The 23,429-nt window shown below is 45.8% G+C and overlaps 1 protein-coding gene across 1 annotated transcript in view; it reads left to right on the forward strand.

Moving 5' to 3' along the window:
• The window catches only part of LOC140212828 (choline dehydrogenase, mitochondrial-like), a 47,147-nt gene that overhangs the window by 21,717 nt on the left and 2,001 nt on the right, over positions 1-23,429 (forward strand). The window contains exon 2 of the mRNA XM_072286300.1: positions 2,404-2,623. Within this exon, the coding sequence (XP_072142401.1) occupies positions 2,404-2,623 (220 nt within the window). The remainder of the gene's footprint in view (positions 1-2,403; positions 2,624-23,429) is intronic.

Here is a 23,429-nt window from a genome sequence, read left to right on the forward strand (position 1 = left end):
ATTCTAACACTGTCATGATGATTGTCATCCCTTATAAACATCCAGTACGCGCACTTGAACTTCTCCAATGGGGGTCCGCAAGCTAGAAGCAAAGTACGTAGCGCTCAGCCTGCGAGGAAGTAAACCCAGCATAGAACGATATAGAAGGAGGAGGAGGTACAAAATTTTATTGAAACCAGCAGTTTAGTTGGCTGGGCCTAACTGCTGCCCCGAGTCGGTGCCCGTCTTGATATTCAACTGCGTCGACAAAGGTAACACCCGTGGTGTCGCCACAAACTTTAATGAGGGAGGTAGCCCTTGCCTTGCGACGTTCTTTATTGCAGTCCGGGCCCATGTTTTAGGGATAGGGTGGCCATGTAGCCAAGGCTGTACGTGGCGTGGAATTTGGGATTTGTTTCCATGTTGACGGTGCTAGGTGATGCCGAGTTTATTTAGAAAGTGCTGACCCGTTTCTGTGAGGGTGAGATGCGCCAGATGAGACGGACGCTGTGCTTCGAATAATTTGTCGAGGGGGTTATGGAATCATAATTGGAGTAGAAGTTCCGTGCTCAAGTTGTTTGGCAGTCCTAAGGCTATCTTGTACGCGCCGCGTATAATGTCCAATTTAGTCTTTTCTGCTTTGTACCAATTATGGAAGCCGGCGACGTATGTGATGTGACAGATGACGAACGAGTGAACAAGGCAGATGAGGCTTTCTTCCTTCATGCCCTGACGCCGGTTCGTCACCTGTTTCAGCAGACGCGTCGTATTGGCCGTCTGCCGGAGGACGTTAGATACAGCCGTTGAGTTCGCGCAGTTAGCTTCTATGGTAATGACGAGGACCCGGATGGTGGAGACCACGGGTATGGCTCCCCCATCCCTCTTGTGGAGTTGGATTTCCTCGCAGTGGCGTTTTGTGCGCCGATCCTAGGAGTGGGCGTCCACCGAGTGTAGGCCGTATAGGAGGAGCTCTGACTTGTCGAGGGAACCTTGAAGTCCCGTGCCTTGGAGACAATGTTCGACAGCATCGATGGCGTCTTGCTGCGATGCGGCCAAGCTGCAATACATTAAACAAAACAAATCGCAGTACATCTTGAATGTACCCACCAATCCGCATTACAGCCTTCGACAACATAACATGAGAACACCAAGAATAAGAACCAATTACGGAAAACAACTAGTCAGTTACTAGGCACCTTCACTACTAAATCGCCTACGTGATTTTGAAGATGCAATTATAGAATATTCGAATAAATCATCCAAAAATTTTCTCATCCTGAACAATATTGAGTTCGTCTGATTAGAACCCCAATATAAATTGTCACTGTCTTGTTTTCTGGTTGTGGTTGGTCTCAAACAAAATGCATCTTACTTTGATTATCCTGTTGGTTTCTTGTATACATGTTTTGTTTCACGAAAACACTATTGTCTCGCGACTATCCAGTTGATTTCAGTATGTATGTATGATACATGTTGCTGCGTACGGCCTGCGTGCCGAATCGCTGTGGGAGCAGAAGCCTTCGTCAGGCCACATGGCCTTTAGCTTCTGCTTCCTTTCTGTTGTAAACAGGAGAAATAAATTCATTCATTCATTCTGGTATAACGGTTTGAATTTGCCTGTTGCTGCCCGTTGTGGTCCATATGGTAATGTCGTCGGCATAGATCGTATGTTCTATGCAGTTGAGCTTCTGTAGTTCCTGTGCTAATCCGAGCATGACCAAATTGAACAGCAGTGGGGAAATGACAGTGCCTTGTGGGGATCCCGCGCATCCGAGAGTGAATTTCTCCGATTGAATATCTCTAACCGAGAGGAATGCCCATCGTTTGGATAGGAAGTCTCGTACGTAGTTGTAGGTGCGCATGCCAAGTTTGAGCAGGGAGATGTGTTCGAGGATGGTAGAGTGCGAGATATTTTCGAAGGCGCGCTGGAGATCGAGGCCCAAGATCGCCTTTGTGTGTCGGGATTTGACATTGAGGATTTGATGCTTGAGTTGGAGCATGGCATGCTTCATTGAGAGATGGGCTCTAAAGCCGATGATTGAGGGGGGTATGCGGACGTGTCTTCGAGGTAAGATATTAAGCGGGTAAGAAGTGCATGATCCATAACCTTGCCGACGCACAAGGTTAACGAGTTGGGGCGGAGATATACAAGCAATAATGTAATAATATTATAAGAAGAATATAAAAGCAATAACCTTACACTACATTTAGAAACATCGCAAACTGCACAGAAACTAGACGCTCACGTATGTATACGACGTCATTGGTCGACTGCGTGCGGGATCCTGCGGCCAGAGTTTCACCTTCAATGGCTTTGTTGGCGTTTTATTTGTCCACAGTAGCACATCACCAGCTCTAAGGTCTGTGACTTGCGTCGGGACGGATGTTTCATCTTATTTGCTGTTTACCTACGCATCATTTCAGGCGCCAAGGTCGCCCTCCAGACACTGAGAACTCAAGCTATGAAGAAGGCCAACGCAACCATTTGGGACGCCGCCCTGCCAGCGTGCGAGTCGGCAGGACCATTGTGGAGCGACTCGTACCTGCGATGCTTTGTGCAGCACGCTTCACTCAGTGGTTGGCACCCTTGCTGCACTGCGCCCATGGGGACGCATCCGCACGCTGTACTAGATGCGAGACTCAGGTAAGAACAAGCACAAAATTAAGTAGCCTGATATCATAATGTGTGTCGCCTTAACTGTTATCATTGTCTTTAATTTTACCGCTATTTTCGACACTTCGTGTGTAAGCAGTATATTTCAGGAAACTTGTCAAAGCACGCAATATTTGCACGACCTGACCCAGGCAGATTAGGTTCTTGACGTAGGATCGTCAGTTTTGGGTGTCTGGGTCGTGTCCCAGTTTTTCGACAGTGCTGGCCTATGCGTGTTCACACCAAAGTTGTTCCTAATGTGGACGAAGCAATGCACCTTCCGTGAGCAGAAACACCGCACTGCCTGATGGCGCATCGAACGGACCAATGGCCGCGGAGCTTGAGACCACAGTTGCTACGAAGTATCTGTACCAGTCGCTGCTTTCTTTATTTCTATAGATCATACAATAAAGCAGCCGTAGAATAAGAACAGCGCAGAGCATTTTCAGCGTTTACATACCAACTTCCCGAAAAACACTTATGTGCTTTCTTCTATAGCCGAACTGCGAAAACACGCATCATCTCAATTCAAAAATTTATTTAGTTTATTTTCATTTCCTTCCCACGTACAGCTCAGCTTCTTGCACTTTCGTATTTGCACCAAGGTTCTGTCATTCAAAATCGGCGAGTATTCTTTCACCGGGGAACGCTGCTAAAACATCTTTTACGATTATCACATGTCGTGCCTCTTAAATACACACGCGGCTAGAAACAGAAAGCGAGAGTCGAACGATCGCCCGTCGTCCCTTTTCGGATCTTTGTTAAGCAGACGTGGTTTTGTGAATCTTCAGCAGCCTCTGCTTCGAGCTCGAACCGGCTGAACATCCGACAGGGTGTCGGCAGTGAAATATAGGTGACTGAAAAACAGATAACGGAACTTTCATACATCGCTACGGGTGACTGGTGCGCTCCAAAGAAAAACTATAAAAAGATACGTTCAGCGTGCGCGCACCTGCACGCGAGGAAAGAGAAAATGCGACGACTCGCTGGCTTTCTTATTGGGGACGAGCTGCACCACTGGAAAAGCTGGCGCTGCTGTCGGCGTGACGTGATATGAGGGATCACGTGAACACAGCGGACGCGTCGGCTGCTTCGGAAGCGCTGAAACAAGCTGAAAACGAAGGTGTGAAGTCCCACCTGCGCAGCGGTTGTGATTAAGTGGGGAGGTTTTCCCGTTTCAGGTGTCTGTTTGAGAACGCTTGCAAGCATTATAATAGGTACTGGCTGTCTTTGAAGGCACCCAACATTGTTAGGCTACTCATCGGTGTCGCAGTGCCGGACGTACGCGACGAAGCCCGCAGAACAAGAAGCTGCGTGAAGCTTGCATCGTGAAACTCGCAACCGACAAGCAGCCATCGACTACAAGACGTGTGGGTAGCCAACACTTCCGCGAGGAATATTTCTGCTATGCCGCCGGGGCGGCGATATTTCAGTGAGTGGCATAAAGCGCGTGTAGGCTCCATCCATGAACAGGTGGCGCCACTGACAGCTGCGGATGGATGGATGAATGCTATGAGCGTCCCCTGTGGAACGGGGTCTTGGCTTGCGCCACCAAGCTTTTGTTATTATATTGGCTAGTGCCCTATCTATCTTTAAAAAAAAATAAAGGTAAGGAAAGAAAAACCCCCGATGAATTCCCATAACCAAGCTTTCTGAAGCCCTATTGTGAACTTTGTTTTTGCACGCCTTCGTCCTTTGTCGTTTCCCTACTTCCGCCAATCTTCCAATCTCCACTTACTAATCTCCACTGCGGGCATGGTTACTTACCCCCGGCTGTCACTGAACCCAACGGGGTCAAGGAGGGCATAGATGCCTAAATCAAACGCTGGGCAGATATCTTCACATTCTAAGAAAACAAGCTCCACCGTTTCCCTAGCTTTACCGTAGCAAACACATGCTTCTTCTTTATTCTTATATCTCGCTTTATAGGTGTGTGTTCTAGGGCATACTGATCTCGCTTCGAAAAGTAATGAGCTTCCCTTTGAGTTATCACAAATTGTTTGTGTGCTGATTTCGTTTTTTCCACTTAAGTGGTTACTTATAGGTTTCTTTTCCATTGCCGCCACCCATGAGATTATCTCAGCCTCCCTGACTTTCCACTTGATGTTCGTTGTTGCCAGGCTCCTCACCATACAGGTCACATACTTGCTGCTAAGCTTTCTAGCTCTTTTCCTCCATTGTAAATCAATGTTGTTCGTGTACAAATACCTAAAAGCTCTTTAAGCCCATTTACTTTCTTCCATATCCCTCAGAATTTTACTGGGAGCTTCTCTCACTTCAAAACATGTCCAGCCTATATCACCCTGCACGGCATCGTCCTGACCGGCGTCCCACTGACCTTTGGTTGCCATCGAGTTCTGATAGTGCCCCTGATTTCAAGCAAATAACCGCATTTCCAAATGGCAATCGTTGAACCATTGCACCTTTCCGCATACCCCGAAGCACTTCAAACCTACTGTAACCCCATCGCGCTTTGTTTTCCATTATGGCCGCATTTCTCTTCCCCTTTGCTGTTATTGTTTTTTCCTGTGTTTGCAGATATCTATCGCCTTCGTTTATCGATATACCATGGTATTTATATTGTTTTACCGGAGGTATTTCCTGGCCCTGAATTGACACTGTCTGTTCACTGTTTTGATTGAATAATATAACACCTGATTTTTTGACGCTAAGTTTTAGGGCTATATTCTTGCCTTTCTGTCCACAGTTATTAACTTGACGTTGCATATCACTTTGCTTGTGAGCCAGCAATACAATGTCGTCCGCATAAAACAAACCTGGAAGCTGCTGCTCTGCTACTGTACCCCCCTGTTTGTATGACATATTAAACCCGATATTACTTTCCCCTGGCGCCCTTTCCCTAGTCAACATGTACATCATGAACAGCAGTGGGGATAAAGGCACTCATGCCTCAGTCCCTTATTGAAATGAACTTTCTCCTCGCTCCGTTGTCGCGCTGCTCAGCGCTGCCTGTGGCGAGCGGCGCGACGCTGGGAAAGTGAGAAAACCGCGAAATTTAAACTTCGTGCGCATGTCGCCGAAAGCCGCACGTATATCCGTGATTCGCCGTTCTTGCGTATATGAATGTACAAGCGTGGTCTTCGGTGATGTCGCAAATACTTTTTTGCGGGTTTAGGCATGTTGAAGGAATAAGAGAGCACTTTCATGCTGCTGAGATAACCAGGGGAGACAAGCTGTACGCTACTTCACGCGTTCTCTCCGTGAAAGAAATGGCGGGTTTGGACGTTCACGGGAAGTGCCATTCACAGCAGCGAAAATAACTGTACGAAGCCATCCTGCACGTGAGTAAAGCCTACTGTGACACTAACATTGAAGTCACTAAACTGGCAGCCTGAAAGCTTTGTGCTTCTAATAGGTTGAACGATTTTTATTCGAGGCGTCTATGTTGGCGATGCATGCCTTGCGTTGTAAGCCACAGCCTATCATTTCGTGCAAATGTGACATTAGTAAAGGGGAAATCAGACATCCACCCATTCGTAGCAAATGCTAAAAAGGAAACCCATGCGGATTCCTCGAAAGAAAAGCCTCGCGGTTGAAGAAAAATTCATCCTGGTCCGGGACGCTGTTCACTGTTGTTCTTCAGCTGCGACGCTTTTGTTTCGAGGAACCCGTATGGGTTTCCGTTGTAGCATTTGCTACGAACGGATGGATGTCTGATTTTCCCTTTATTAATTACTTCTCTCCACCTTGCGTGTTTCCGCAGAACTATTACGTCAAAATGTGACATTTTTACTTCAGATGGTCATACAGCTCGATCCCGGCAGCTGGACGGTCACTTTTGATTGCGATTTTGCTCGATATGCGTTTGGTCGATCACGATTCGCGCATCAAGTTCGAGCTTCACGATCGCGATTGTAGACTGTCGTTAGTACCGTGATGCCGAGTGAGCAAAACTAATTCGATTCAAATTGTTGGACCTTGTATCAGTTACCACGCTTGATAAAAATAGAGAAATTTGATGTGGTAGGACGCGATCTTGATTGAAAGTGACTGTGTGACACCACGGTACTCAATCGTTCTCTGTGCGTTGTCGTCTGGTATGGTGTTAAACGAAAGCTTTTGTAGTTATGAAGCAGTTGTCAGCGGTCTGTCGTGGCTCACTGCTGAACACAGAACCGCGCTACTGACCGACGTACTCGTAACTAAAGGTCTCTGCGGGCGGCTAGTGAGACAAACAAGCCCTTATTTACCAGGCCTTTTTATTCGTCAAACTATTCTCTTCAGCTTGCCTCACATTGTAAACGCCAGAAAAAAGCGTCGGGTTGTTATCAAGATGACTCTCGATTGTGCTTTTTTTCTCCATTGACGAATGGTTAGATCATATCCTGGCGTTTGGGACCCGTTCGGAGCCATATGCAACTGAAATATGACATTTATTTACCAGGAGATCGTAATTTATTAGACTCGAGTGTTCGTTCTTCATGTTGTACAATGATCGAGGTTCATTATGCCCTTTTCACAAGGTCGGATTTCGCTTGCGAACTTGTTTCTTTACATATGCGCTTTGCTTTTGCAAGGGAATTTTTCAAATTTAAAGTAGCAAGAAAAATTGCACCATGTGAAACTGCGCCTTTGGCGCGAGCAGCCGAAACAAAAATCGTCTACGAATTAGCGGTCGCCAGCATAAAATAGGCTTCCTCGCCATAAAATACCACTCATCACACACGCCAATGCTATCCTGATCATGCCAAATGCTAAGGCTACAATAAAGCCGTCAAATCAGCACAGTCGTGGCAAATGTTTTTTAAATGTTGAGCAGCTGACCCGGCCATGACAGCTGGCGTCGCACAAGCTGCGAAATGCGCACTTGTAGCAAGATTTACAAAACAAACAATTTTCACAAATATATGATGGCAGAAGCTGACTTACTTTACTATCCTGACAGTTGCGATCCACTTCTATCGCCGTTCTAGATCGTAAGGCCTGCCAGGAAACATGTACCAATTTATCCCGGGCCGGCTTTCGTGGCTATGAGTCTAACGCAGCAGTATCGCCGGTTCTACTTGTTCTTTTTCGTACGTCCTTAATTTCGACGCTTGTCCATGAAGCGCATGCCACTGCCTTGTCACTAAACGTACCCCCCCTTCCCCCCCCCCCCAAAAAAAAACGGGAGGGTTAATTAACAAAGCTAGACGGCCGCACCCGTGGGCGTAACGAAGTGTAGTGTGCGTGAAGTAATACGAGTCGAGCCGGACGAGCCGTGGCGCCGCCTTCCCAGTACTGTCGCATCGCTGCGGTAGATGGCGCGAGAGTAGTTGTAAACTTGACAGTATGTAGCCTATGGAGAAGCTCGTCCGCGCGCTCTGCTCCGTTAACGTCACGAATTTGATCTATGAACACGTTGATGCTACATACTGGCAAGTTAACTGGAACTAAAAGAGAACGGAAAAGAGCACATTAAACACAAAAAGGCATGGCATGTGCTCAGGTTTGAGTTAGCACCGAACATTGAATGTACTGGATTAAAAAAAAAATTAAGCAGCGGGAAGCAACGGTGCTATACAACATGAGAAATGATAATAAAACGTCCACGAATTTAGAAACAAAATATTGGATCGTCCCGACAGCACATCAAAAGTCGCCGCAGGCGTCGAAATGTCTAGTTATAACAAACATATTTTTAAACAGATCTGATAGCGCCCACAGAAGATTGGTTACTTGTGTACGGTCAAATGCTCATATGCTGCGGCCTGAAGTTCACGGCACGGCTTGAAAACATGCTCGCAGCGAAAGCGAAACATTATGCGCGGACACGCATGCAGACAGGCAATCGGTCGCTACGAACCCGTGCGATCGCCGCCTTGAGGCTTCGTTCTGTTATGCTCCGTTTCGTTACACAGGCAGCCCAGTACAAGAACATATATCACATTGTTTGCTCTCAGCGACTGCGTACCATTCATGCAAGAAGCCTGTTCGGGGGACTCCATCCCGGCCACCGCGCGCAGTGGGCATTCACTGCACCTTTTCGATAATGAAATGGTGTCAGCAAACGATTCTGTGCTTTCTGTTCGCCCAAGATTATTATTTTGACAGCAAAACTTCTGTCGTTTCGAGAGTAGTTACAGAAATGTCCAGGAGGGCTTCAGCGTGCTGCTTTTATTAAGCGCCGACAGCCAAACCTACGAGGAGCGCGCTGCGTTATCCCTCATACTATGCAAGCAAGGCGCTTCCTACAGATGGCGACTCCGTAAGTCCTCGCTGCCATTACTCTCTACAATCCGGGCATTCTCCTTCTTTGCTACCCCCACTGCAGAGGGCCTTGTGAGGACACGTTGGGGCAACCCGGACGGAGTGGCGCGCGGAGAGTCCGCCCCTTGGTGGAGACGGGTTCAGCATCCAAAGGAGGAGAGTTGGATTTTGCACACTCCGCGCATGCTACCCTCGCACACACGTGGCGGACGAGTGTGCTTACATTGACGAGCGTGACGGTTCGCCAGGCCTCTCCCATGCGTTTAGCATTCGTTCCATTCACTGCCGTACAAAGTGAACTGTAGCAGACTGCCCCGCCACCAAAGGAGATCCCGCTGTGCAGAGGACGGCATCCCCTGGCCGGAGGGATCTCGCAGCTGGTGCACAGCTATCTTCAGCATGAAACACTGTGGCCGTTCTCCAACGTCGCTCAACGTCCCGGTTAGGGCCTAGATGCCTCCGAAGGGTCTGCAGCAGTTTCCCGTTCACAGCATGTGTCTGCTAGAACCACACCAAGACTTAGCCTCTCAGTCAGCAAGCGCGAGGCAAATTCTCGGTGAGCTCCGCCAGGCTAATTTCCCACTCAATAGTGCAAATGTTGCTGGACATGTTACATCATCACCAATTACAAACAAATTTGTCGTACCCTTCACAAGACATTACTTAACCCAACTGAGTGAACCAAAATAAGACCCTTTAAATCGTACGTCAGGAAGAAAAACAAGAGTTTAACGAAACTTTCGAGGCTGATTCTCCATCTAGAGGCTTTGACTTAAGCCTTCGGTATTGCCATTGAGAGTCCCCTTTTTGTATCGTATCTCGAAAGAATACTGTTCCAAAGCGAGACTGCAGCGCAGGAGGAGGCCAATTTTGGAAGACGATGTCTGCAACCATTTGAGAGGACGATTCGTTTCGATGACGAAGCTCGAGTGCGCACGATAGCAAGACAATTTTTGAACAGCCCATAAGAAACATCAAGACGAGGCCATACAAGACGAGGCGCTCTTTCTCAGTGGCACTATTCTCGACTAGTGAGTTTCAGACTTGCGTAAAGGACCGGATGTTCCCCCTCGCTATCTCCCTTTTGGCATAATACGACGCCCATGCCTCGCTCGCTCGCATGGCCCTGAACCGCAAAGCCCCTCTGTAGTCCGGTGATCTTAACACGGGCTGACTCGTCAGCGCGCTCTTCTGAGTGTTGAAAGCCGACTCCTTCGTTTTCGTCGTAAAGGGCACTCTGTGGATCAGTTTTTCGATGAGCATCAGTTAGAACACTAGCTTGTTCAGAATACCTCGGGATGTGCCGATGATAGTACCCTGCGACCCCTGAGAAAGTTCGTATATTAGACTTTGTGCGGGGCTGCGGGAGATCTCGTATCGCAGCCACTTTTAGCTGGGCGAGACGGAGACAGCCCTGTACAATTACATGACTGAGCTATATCACTTCCGCTTGCACCATTTGACATTTCGGGGCCTTGACGGTTAAGCCTGCTTCACGCAATCCGGCCAACACTGCCCTTAGATGTCTCCTATGCTCCGACCAGGATGCCAAATATATCACGACATCATCTAAGTAAGCCAAAGCGAACTCTTCCTTTACTCGTAAAACTTTGTCCATGGGCTTGAAAAACAATACGGTGTATTTATCAAACCGAAGCTCAGTACTTGAGCGCGGAACGTTCCCAACGGCGATATTAAGGCGGCATATCTGCTGGCCCGCTCGATGAGTGCAACGGGGCAGAAGCCTCCAACGAGATCCAGTGTGAAAATGAATCGGGCGCTACTAACTTTCTCGATGCGCTCGTCGATGTTGGGTATAGGAGAGATCTGATCTTCAGTGACCGCGTTTAGCCTGCGGTAATCTACGCAAGGACGCGAATCTTTGCCCGGTACCTCATCCAATATCAAATGAAAGGTGTAGTCAATCTCGCAAGGCTTGATCACAGCTATTCTTAACATCTTTTTCACCTCGGCATCCATAATCTCGCCTTGGCGCGGCGACGCTCGATGAGCTTTTGAACGTACCGGCTCTGGAGAAGGGAGCTTAATGTCGTGTGTAAGAACCAATGTCCTTCCTGTCATATCTACGAATAAGTCCTGAAATTCCTGCAGGATTTGCTGCAGCTCCGTCATTTTTGCAGGCTCCAGCTGCACTTGAGGGGCTAGTTCCCTAATTTGTTGTTCCCTAGTCAGTCCGTTTGCGATTGACACGAGCCCCGGAGGCTTTACCGGAATCTCTTTGTTAACGTTTACTATCATGCATACAACTGCTTGTCGTTCCCTGTAAGGGTTGAGCAGATTACAGTGATAAACCTGCTGTACCTTCCACTTTTCAGGGAGGCTTATAACGTAGTTCGTGTCAGATAGTTTTGAACCATGGTTGCGAGATCCTCCTAGTGCACATAGAGCTTGTTTTTCTGCGATGGCCGCAGAATCATTACGTTATCGCCGACTTCAAATCGACAAGCCCTGGCTGGGCTGTCCGGTCGTAATACACCTTGGACCTATGCTGAGGTATAGATATGGTCTCTTCTCACAACCTCTGCGCCTTCCTTAACCGTTCTAGTAGCTTACGCACCTGCTCGACCGCAACTGGATCTTCCCCGCGCCCTTTTCGTGATTCGCGGAGCATGCGCTGGGCCGATCGCAGCGAGCTGCGCTATACGAGCTCTGCTGGCGAAAACCGGTTGCTTCAAGCGGCACAGTCCTGAACGAAAACCTGGTAGCAGACGAGCAGAGCTCCGACTCTTTCTTCCGTTCGAAGCATAACGCCTTTAAGTGCTCTTCATAATAGAGCGTCATGGCGGGGAACACATTGTTCGTGAAACCCATCGGTTCACTACAAGTTCGAATTGAAACCATGAAGCAGTTCTTTTACAGCGCCAATTGCAATGCCTCAAGTACACTCGAGGCACTACAGTGCAGCTTGGCTTGTCCGAAAACGGAAAAACCAACCAGCTCCTCCTTCACCATGTCTCGATCGAACGTTTAAATATATAAACGGAGAACTATTCGCCTTCGTCAGTACATAAAACAGAACGTCGCAAACATTTATATGGCAGACACCAAATACCTTACATGAATTTACTTGATTCTTGACCTCCACTGGGGAATAATGATATGTCTAATATGGCCCATACTACTAATGAATGCCGCTTTGGCTTCTTTCTGGCTGCAACCATACGCGACAAAAGGCATATTACACTAAAAGAATTTGGGCCGAGCAGCCGGTGTCAGTTCGCCAAACAGATTTGATATGTCTGTTCCTCAAGCAAGAAGTACCAGTAAATTGCTCAATTAAGTTGAACGTGTAGTACGGAAAGGAGGATAATATTATTAATTCCTTTTCCCATGTAGCAAACAGCTGTGAACCTCAATTATCTCTACTTCAAACTACCGCCACTTAAAGTTAACCGGTGAAGAACCGCCTAATTTTGAGAAGTACTTAAAGAAGGAAACGCCACTGGCAGAATCTAAACTATAGTGTTGGTTAAGTCATGGTGTTACTGCCAAGCGTTTCCGGGAAGAAATGTAAATATTCGATATTATACCATGAACTACTCGTCGTTTGTTTTACTTTTAAAGTTGTTTTAACATGTTTTAGCGGTTTAAAATCAAGGTACATGTGGTGGAAGTCATATATTGCCTGCGTTTGTAACATACTTGTTGTGCCACGGCATGTACGTCTTCCTAAGTGGATTCTTATATACCATGTTTTTGCGTTTGTGCTTGTATTATTCACGCGACCTACCGCTGCAAATTGCAAATCCGCGCATGAAAAAGCCGCAATGGGCTGATCTGAGCTCCTTCGGCTGGCACTCTAGCGCTGGCTTTGGGAAATGTATAGCCGTCTTGGAAATAAGCTTATTGAATACATTTTTGCGAAAGAAGACGTGGTAAAAATATATTTGAGACGACCGTCATAAGTAAACGAGCACATGGAACGAGAGCAAACAAACGGAAACACTGCAGAAGGCGCCCGCACACCGCCCGAACTGCAGCATACGGCAGACGCGAGTCCGTGCCCTGACGTCACGTGAGCGGCGCTCGCAGCGTCCCCTGTAGTTTGTTCTCGCGGCTAATATGTAGGTTTCCAAACACGAAAAAGGGCATTTGATGAATTAGAAGCCATACAAGAGAAAGTAATTAGATTTGTGCACATAGAGTTATAATAACAAACTCTTGAGGAAAAGCTCACCATAGCGTCCATGCATTGAAATCGGCAACCGAAAGGGCGTCCACATGTACCCTGTGCCATAGAGTTTCCTACAAAATTACTAGAGGGAACTCTGGCGCTGCAGTCGTTGTCCTACCATGGGAATGATGGGAAGTACATGGATTTGTCTGATCTTCGTGCTTGTGGATTCAGGCGTTCTTGTGGCTTTGTATATTACGCTATATAAACCTTATTGTCGTATATTTCAGCGCAATCTATATTATTCGAAGTGCAGAAGACGCCGGGAACGCGTACAATTGCTATTAATTGCGACGACTGAGCTTGCCCAGGTGGCCAAATCGAAACGCACCAAGCGTTTCACTGCACTGGCATGCCCGCGATAATTTCCTAAAGGCGCTTCATTCGCTTGTCAATACGGGCGTCCGTGGCTTAATGGCTTCAATATCAGGCTTCTGTGCTAGAGTTCCTGTGTTCGAATCCTGTCATCCGACAATTTTAATGACGTTTATTTAATTATTTATTACGCAATGCACTCTTGAAAATGACGAGTTTACCAAGTCACAAAGCCGTTTGAAGCCAAAAGGACGAAGTTTAGGCAAATCCATGTACTTCCCATAATTCCCATGCTGGGACAACCGCTGCATTGCAGCTCCCGTAGACACTAGCGCCAGAGTTCCCTCTAGTAATTTTTGCAGGAAACTCTATGCCCTGTGCCACGACCTACTGGAACTCCAGACCTGCACAGATATTCGGTTTCTATGGGAGCAGCTTGCGCCCACTTTCGTTCAACCGACGGCCGTAGGTGGCGCTTTTATAACCTGTTCGTCTGCTACGCGGTGGGCGGCTGTGCGGCGTTGTAACTAGTACGGCAGCTGTTGTGTTGTGACGAACTGCTTGTCTAGTTGATGATTTTTGCTAACACAGTGACAGTGATGTCACAAGGCATTGATCGGTCACTTGACTCCAAAAGTTGACTGCCCGAACGTAAAACATGTCGGAGCGTGTAGCCCGCTGCTTTCTAAAATAGCGTTAAATAGCCGCTCCTATTGCCTTTTTCAAGCAGATTATTATAAATCACATTGTGTATAGAGTTCGCAACGTACGCAACAGTTTCATTGTACACGTTGTAAAATTCGCTTCTGCGCTCTTTAGAAACTTGAAACCACCGTAATGTCCGACGACAGAGCGCGCGATTACCACTCATTTTAACTCTTAAATGTTGTCCGTGAATGGGTCGTGTGTTCAAAAAGTGAATTACACACACAGCTTCACTGCGTACGTATCTTAAGCACCACCGTTATGCTGCCGCCGTACCACGCAGAAAAGCTAGCATTACAGTTTGAAAAAAGTTCCGTGACACGATTTAAGGCCTGCAGTGCAGCACGTTTTAAAGCACTGGGATCGCTTAATTTTTTGCAAGCTTTCTACTGAGCTAGACATCCAACGACATTAAAAACAATATATGCTCACCTTCCCTTGAAACAGAATCGATCAGCCTATTGCACATATCGGGCGGAGGACTTAGTCGTGAATACATTTACTATACTTTTATCAGATCATCTGCCTTTCACTACGGCACACAGCGGTAAATCCTAACGTCATCTACGACATTAGGCAATCTGTAATCAACTAAAAAAAGCTAGATTATCCTATGAATCTTTTTAAACAATTTTTCCATTCTCTTACGGAGGCTAGAAAAGGGAAATTTATGCCGTCGATCTAGCATTGTAGCTGCCACCTATCCTCGTTGTTTACATTTCTTGCACCGCTCCTCCTCTTCTAGTTTCACTATTCAAACGCAAAGCATTCGCACATATGTTTTCTTTTGTTTATTTGTGAATTTATTCATTTACCGCCAATACAAGCGCTTTGTGCCTGCCGAAATCGCAAGACAAGCGCTGAACAGATCACAGAAGCAGACGACAGCAAACAGGTTATAACTAGCGCCACTCTGCTCGTACGTTCTTTCCCTAGCGGCGAAAGGGGGGAACTAGACCAGGCGTGCTGGAGGAGGGAGATCTGTGCAGGTCTGGAGTTCAGTAGGTCGTGCCCTGTGCAGGGACGCAGGCGCAGACGACGCGATTAAATTCAGACGACGCGCAATCAACGCGATCCTCAGCGTCCCTCAATATGGTGGCGGCGTCTAGTACAGGCGCCTGACGAACGCATCCTTTCAGGCAGCCTAAATTTTACATACCATTTTTGTAATAGCACCCGATCTTTCTAAAAAGCCTGCGGAAAGGACTGCAAACGTTATCCATGCGTACGTGCTCCGTGAAAAGGTGTGTTCTTGCGTAATATTCTGAATATTCTTAGCGCTGAAGAAATAAGTCGTAGTAACTTGGCGGCACCTTTGCGATTGCCCTTTATTTCAGCCAGATTTTCCTCTAGACTCAGTAGACAGGTATCGATGGCATGATTCGCCTTCTGAAGTTCTTGCGAGAGCAGGTCTTCTCTCAATAAGCAAACCTTCAAAACTTCTGCATCTCAAGTTTCTATACCAGCTTTTACATAATGAAGTAAATGAATATAGCTGTCGATTCCTATCATTCTGGGGCACCAATCCCAACAGGACCAAACATAGAAGACACCTAAAAGAATATAGCTTCCGCAATGACACATTTAAATCCTCGTTTCCTACGATGGCGTCGTTAGTCGTTAGTAGTAGTCGTCGTTAGTAACGCGTCGTTAGTAGTAGTTGGACTGATGTGCTCATCTTAAAACTAATTATATTTTCCTATTGCCTTAGTGAGAAATATGAATGGTATATATCGGTGTTTTTCATGCGATTCAAGTATTTGTGCTCAGTTTTTTTGTAATAATATATTTACTGTGTTTGCTAAAAATTATTAATACCATTGTGTATGCGAATAGTTTACTATGGCATGACTTGAAGGAAAGTGTCTGTATTGCCCTTATTCTTGGTTCATAATATTTGTTTTGTAATTGATAGAAATTGTTAACCATATTTAAAACTAGTGTCACAGTTGTATTTGTCTGCCGACCCGGCTACAGCCATGCGTGATAAGTCTAGCAGTATGAACTACTGAACTAAATAAACATAAATAAATAAATGAATAAATAAATGAATAAATAAATAAATAAATAAATAAATAAATAAAATAGGCAGCCTGAGTTCACAAGGTCTCAAAACATGTCCAAACAAACGTACAAAAAGCTCTAAAAATGGCTGCACTATTGAACTTGCTGGCACTTCTGAACAGTTTCTCAGTGCACATGTCGATGTCCGCCCGGATTGCGCATGGGAGTTACAAGATAGCTGTGCGACAGAGGATACGGAATAAAATCAAGAAGAAAAAGTTCACTTTCTTCTTTGCTTCATCATCATCATCACCAGCCTGGTTACGCCCACTGCAGGGCAAAGGCCTCTCCCATACTTCTCCAACTACCCCGGTGATGTACTGATTGTGGCCATGTTGTGCCTGCAAAATTCTTAATCTCAAACGCCCCCCTAACTTTCTGCCGCCCCCTGCTACGCTTCCCTTCCCTTGGAATCCAGTCCTTAACCCTTAATCACCATCGGTTATCTTTCCTCCTCATTATATGTCCTGCCCATCCCCATTTCTTTTTCTTGATTTCAACTAAGGTGTCATTAACTCGCGTTTGTTCGCTTACCCAATCTGCTCTCTTTTTATCCCTTAACGTTGCACCCATCATTCTTCTTTCCATAGCTCGTTGCGTCGTCCTCAATTTAAGTAGAATAATTTTCGTTAGCCTCCACGTTTCGACCTCGTACGTGAGTACTGGTAAGACACAGCTGTTATACACTTTTCTCTTGAAGGATAATGGCAACCTGCTGGTCATGATCTGAGAATGCCGGCCAAACGCTTCCCAGCCCATTCTTATTCTTCTGATTTCAGTCTCATGATCCGGATCCGGGGTCACTTCCTGTACTAAGTAGATGTATTCCCTTACCACTCCCAGTGCCTCGCTACTAATCGTAAGCTGCTGTTCTCTTACGAGACTGTTAAACATTACTTTAGTTTTCTGCAGATTAATTTTTAGACTAACCCTTCTGCTTTGCCTCTCCAGGTCAGTGAGCATGCATTGCAATTGGTATCCTGAGTTACTAAGCAAGGCAATATCATCAGGGAATCGCAAGTTACTAAGGTATTCTCCAGTAACTCGTATCCCCAATACTTCCCAATCCAGGTCTCTGAATAGCTCCTTTAAACACGCTGTGAATAGCATTGGAGAGATTGTATCTCCCTGCCTGGCGCCTTTCTTTATTGGGGTTTTGTTGCTTTCTTTATGGAGGACTACGGTGGCGGTGGAGCCGCTATAGATATCTTTCAGTATTTTTACATACGGCTCGTCAACACCCTGATTCCGTAATGCCTCCATGACTGCTCAGGTTTCGGCTGAATCAAACGCTTTCTCGTAATCAATGAAAGCTATATATGAGGGTTGTTTATATTCCGCACATTTCTCTATGACGTGACTGATAGTGTGAATATTGTCTATTGTTGAGTAGCTTTTAGGGAATCCTGCCTTGTTCCTTGGTTGACAGAAATCAAAGGTGTTCCTGATTCGATTTGCGATTATCTTAGTAAATACTTTGTAGGCAACGGACAGTAAGCTGATTGGTCTATATTTTTTCAAGTCTTTCTCGTCCCCTTTCTTATGGATTAGGATTATGTTAGCGTTCTTTCAACATTCCGGTGCGCTCGAAATCATGAGGCATTGCGTATAAATAGTGGCCAGCTTTTCTCGAACAATCTGCCGACCATCCTTCAGCAAATCTTCTGTTACCTGATCCTCCCCAGCTGTCTTCCACCATTGCATAGCTCCCAAGGCTTTCTTTACTCCTTCCGGCGTTACTTGTGGGATTTCAAATTCCTCTAGACTATTCTCTCTTCCATTGTTGTCGGGGGTGCCACTAGTACTGTATAAATCTCTATAGAACTCCTCAGCCACTCGAACTATCTCACGCATATTAGTAATATTACTGCCGGCATTGTCTTTTAACGCATAAATCTGATTCTTGCCTATTCCTAGTTTTTTCTTCACTGCTTTTAGGCTTCCTGCGTTCCTGAGAGCATGTTCAACTCTATCCACATTATACTTGCTTCTGTCAGCTGTTTTACGCTTGTTGATTAACTTAGAAAGTTCTGCCAGTTCTATTCTAGCTGTAAGGTTAGAGGCTTTCATACATGGGCGTTTCTTGATCAGATCTTTCGACACCTGCGATAGCTTAGTGGCATCCCGTCTAACGGAGTTACCACCGACTTCTATTGCACACTCCTTAATGATGCTCTTAAGATTGTCGTTCTCATCTTCAACACTAAGGTCCTCTTCCTGATTTAGGGCCGAATACCTGGTCTGTAGCTTGATCCGGAATTCTTCTACTTTCCCTCTTACCGCTAACTCATTGATCGGCTTCATATGTGCAAGTTTCTTCCGTTCCATCCTCAAGTCTAGGCTAATTCGTGTTCTTACCAACCTATGGTCACTGCAGCGCAACTTGCCGGGCACGTCTACATATTTTATGATGCTCAGGGTAGCGCAGAGTATGAAGTCTATTTCATTTCTAGTCGCGCCATTCGGGCTCCTCCAAGTCCATTTTCGGCTATCCCGCTTGCGGAAGAAGGTATTCATTATCCGCGTATTATTCTGTTGGCAAAATTCTACTAATAACTCTCCCCTGCTATTCCTAGAGCCTATACCATATTGCCCCCTGACTTGTCTGCAGCCTGCTTCTTGCCTACCTTGTCATTGAAGACGCCCATCAGTATTCTGGTTCACCTCCCTTCCTTCTACTTATCTCTTTCCCTCCCCATCAGTATAGTGCATTTTGTTTTAACTTTACCCATCGCCGATTCCACGTCTTCATAGAATCTTTCGACTTCCTGGTCATCATGAATAGATGTGGACCTGTAAGACCCTCACTTTGTACCTCTTGTTAAGTTTCACAACAAGACCTGCCACCCTCTCCGTAATGCTATACGATTCCTGTATGTTACCAGCAATATTTTTTTAAATCAGGAATCCGACTCCTAGTTCTCGTCTCTCCGCTAAACCGCCGTAGCACAGGACGTGCCCACTTTTTAGCACTGTATATGCTTCTTTCGTCCTCCTAACATCACTGAACCCTATTACATCCAATTTACTGCCCTCTAATTCTTCCAATAGCACTGCTAGACTCGCCTAACTAGATTACGTTCTAGCGTTAAATGTTGCCAGGTTGAGATTCCAATCGCGGCCTGTTCGGGACCAGGGATTCTTAGCACCCTCTGCTGCGTCGCAGGTCTGACCACCGCCGTGGTCGGTTGCTTCGGAGCTGCTGGGAACTGAGGGCCGGGTTTGATTGTTATATTCATATAGGAGGTTGTGGCCAAATACTGCACCAGTTTGGCCAACCCTCCGGTGGTGAGGGAGTGTGTTAGCGGTTCTGGTCACCGGGATCAGGCCGCACTCCAGGTTTGTTCAAGCAATTTTAGGAACACGCGCGTCTTTTTTTTGATCCGGTGGATAATTACACGGCACCGGGATTCGAACAACGGTCCTCTTGCACGCGAGGCGGATGCTCTACCTCTACGGCACTGCTGCTGCCTTTTGCTGCTTCTTTGCTTACCTATGTTTAAAAGTATGGTGTCACAAAGCTACGATCTGAACGCCATGATCGGCGCTACTGGCGCTGACGTATCATTGCTGACTAAGTCGTGGCTTTCTTTTTTTCGAAAGTAAATGGCGAAGTGATTTTTATTTGCAAGAAACGTTTTAATCTCTACCAGCAACACGGAGCTCTAAAGAAATGGTGCCGGGCTTCTGATTACTGTTGCAGATAACCTTGTTTCTTCCTTCGTACAGACCGTTAGTAAGTTAGAACTCGTATGGGTTAGACCTAATTTATCGTTTCGAAGCGTCATTTCGGGTGCTTGTTAGTGTTCTCCGTCTAGAAGTAATATGTTTGGCAATGACCTTAGGCGCTATAACGTTAAACTATTCCGAACTTTTCTATTCCAATTCAGCCCTCCGCGATTGGTCAAAAACTTTTTGGGACCAACCCCACTTCACCTGTCTCTCACACGACGGCACGAATACTGCGATAGCTCCCCATCTGATATGACGTGTACGCACTGATTATGCATAATTTGACCGAACAAAACAAAAATAGTTATTTCTGATTCGACGCCTTTTTGCCATTAGCCCTCCGCTATTGGTCAAACGTTTTCGCGATGCACCCATTTCACCTGCCTCTCACGCGACGTCACAAAACCGGAAGAACTTACTGCTTCAAAGTGACGCGCACGGGTTAAAAATGCATTAATATGCCGAACGAAACCGAATTTTCTTCTGGATAGCCGTAGGCTGCCCCGTTCCGAAAGGAATAAAAGATGGCTACCGCCGATCGCTCCGGCAATGGCTACTCGCCCCTGCCGGGGAGCATGGGTTTATTTGCGTGTAATAAAACTTTTTCCATGGCCGTGTAACGTTTTCGAGAACTTTCGGAACATTTACGACCTCGTTCTGCCAACTCTACTTTGCTGAGGATCCGTTTTAGCGTCATTTTTATGCTTCTGTTGCACGACGTTGTGATTGTCGCCGAGCCACTGGAAGCTAAATAAGAGAAAGCGGACCAATCGCAGACGCCGGTACCACCCTCTTCATACGTTTATCGATATTCAGTGCAGTGGCTCGGCCCTATAGAATCACTCTACACTTGTGCATGCTTCTCGCCGCTTGTGAGCCAATTAGATAAGACAGGCCGCTCAGTGCAGGCAATGTTATTCGTTTTTCAAGCAAACAAAACTGACCTCCTATGAACGAGGGGAGCATTTCCTTGGTTTGTTCAGACAACCCTGCGGGTGACCGCCCGATGTTTTCGTCGCCGGTTAAGCAAATTTGACGCCAGGAGATCGGAATAAAAACATATTGGAATAGTCTTACGTTATACAACCCCTTCATGATGCTAATTATTCAATTGCAGTATGTTACTCAAACGTTCCTCTATCATTCGCTCGTCATGTTGATTCCCCGTATAATATTTCGTCAACTGCTTTTCCGCACTTCTCTGTTTTCTGCTGAGTGCAGCAATCCATTGAGCTTGTGTTATGATTTCAACTTTACATAAGTTATTACCCAGTCAACGCAGATTGTGCCCTCTACTTCGACTGTCACAGATCTTACGAGTACTATGGCACGTGATTTCCATGTTTCCATTGAATGCCTTTCCGGCCTGTGCGACCATGCCCATTTTTCCTTTCAAGGGGGTGTAGCAAATAAGCGTCATCGCAACCACGCTAAACACGATAAAATTCCCAAAATATATATTTGCAAATAAAGTCAGCTTTCTCATGTTGACTCAAAATTCTAGACAATATTGGATGATCACAAACAAACGCGATGGTCGCGATATAACACTTGAAATACCGGTCTGCGCTTTAATCTATGGAAAATAATGTCTAAGCGTCCTAAATGCCTTAGTATCCTTCGGCATTCTCTCACAATTTTTGAGCATCCTATCTCTGCATCTCTCCCGAAGCATTCTGTTTGTTTATATCCGACAGATACTACAAAAATAATTAGAAACCTCAAGATGTCCTTGTCAGCGGGTTGGTCACGTCAATTCTAAATTTATTATGATTACAAAGTATGCAGCTCCATTATGCTTTCAAAGCTGTTAGAGAAATTGCTTCAGGCTGGCTGTATTCCGAGGAGATGAAAGTCGGAAGGGTTATTCCATTTTTCAAGTCGATGAATCATAACGTCTGTAATTCATTTTAATACCCTAAAAGCTATCATGAATAATTTACTCGCGGTACATTTTTACATTCTAATCGTCTTCCCCACAGCGTTGACGCCATTGGCGACATTATTGCTTTTAGGAACGCCGCTGCGAACCTGGTTTGTAAAAAACTGCATCCATGTTGCACTACTCCTGTAGTGATCATTAAATGCCTTATATTGTTTTTATTGCTGCTACTATCGTAATAATTAGGATTGTACCTACTTCCCTAATTCACGTCCCTGACAGTGTCTGAATAAATAAAGAAATGACTCTCATCATAATCATCATCAGGCTGTTTTATGTCTACTGCAGGACGAATGCCTCTCCCTACGATTTCCAATTGACCCTGTGCTGCGCCAACCGATTCCAACTAGCGCCCTCGAATTTCCTCATTTCATTGCTCCACCTTGTTTTCTGCCATCCTTGACTGCGTTTCCCTTCTCTTGGTACCCATTCTGTAACCCTAATGGTCCAACGGTTATCTAACCGCCGCGTTACATGACCTGTCCAGCTATATTCTTTTTCTCTTGATGTCAATCAGAATATCGTCTATACCCGTTGCTCTCTGATCCAAACAGCTCTCTTTCTGTCTCTTAACGTTATGCGTAGCAACCTTCCTTCTATCGCTCTTTGCGTGTTCCTTAACTTGTTCACAAGCTTCTTTGTCAGTCTCCAAGTCTCTGCCGAATATGTCAGCACTGGTAAGATGTACTGATTGTACATCTTCCTTGTCAATGATAATGGTAAGCTTCCAATCAGGAGCTGACAATGTCTGCTGTATGCGATCCAACAAATCTTTATTCTTCTATGAATTTCCTTCTCATGATCAGGGTTCCTAGTGATTAATTGACCCAGGTAAACGTACGCCTTCACAGACTCTAGAGGCTGCCTGGCGATCATCAACTCTTGTTCCCTAGCCTGGCTATTCAACATTGTTTTTGTATTCTGCATAATAATCTTCAACCCGCTCTTACACTGTCTCTGTTAAGGTCCTCAATCATTTTTGTAACTCGTCTGCATTGTTGCTGAATAGAACAATGTCCTCGGCAAACCAAAGGCTGCAGAGATATTCGCCGTCGATCCTTACTCCTAAGCCTTCCCTGTTTATTAGCTTGAATACTTCTTCCGAGCTCGCAGTGAATAGCATGGGAGAGACTGTGCCTCCCTGTCCGACCTCTTTCTTTATAGGTACCTTCCTGCTATTCTTGTGTAGAATTAAGGTAGCTGTAGAACCTCTGTAGATATTTTGTAAGGTATTTTCGCAAGCGTTCTGTACTCCTTGATTACGGAATGCCTTTATGACTGCTGGTATCTCTAGTGAATAAAATGCCTTTTCCTAATCTATGAGAGCGATATAGAGAGGCTTATTGTACTCTGCAGATTTCTCGACAACCTGATTAATGACATGGATAGGATTCATTGTAGATTATCCCTTCCTGAACCAGCTTGTTCCCTTGGTTGACTAAAGTCCAGTGTTGCCCTTATCCAATTGAAGATTATTTCGGTAAATATTTTATATAATACTGGGAGTAACCTAATGGGCCTCTAATTTTTTCAGTACTTTACTGTCTCCCTTTTTGTGGATTAGTATAAAGGTAATTTGCACACCACGGCGTAACGTTGTCTCATGAGCTAACCTGGAACACACATGTCACTAA

Source organism: Dermacentor andersoni, chromosome 2, assembly GCF_023375885.2.
Source record: "Dermacentor andersoni chromosome 2, qqDerAnde1_hic_scaffold, whole genome shotgun sequence".
Lineage (NCBI taxonomy): Eukaryota > Metazoa > Arthropoda > Arachnida > Ixodida > Ixodidae > Dermacentor > Dermacentor andersoni.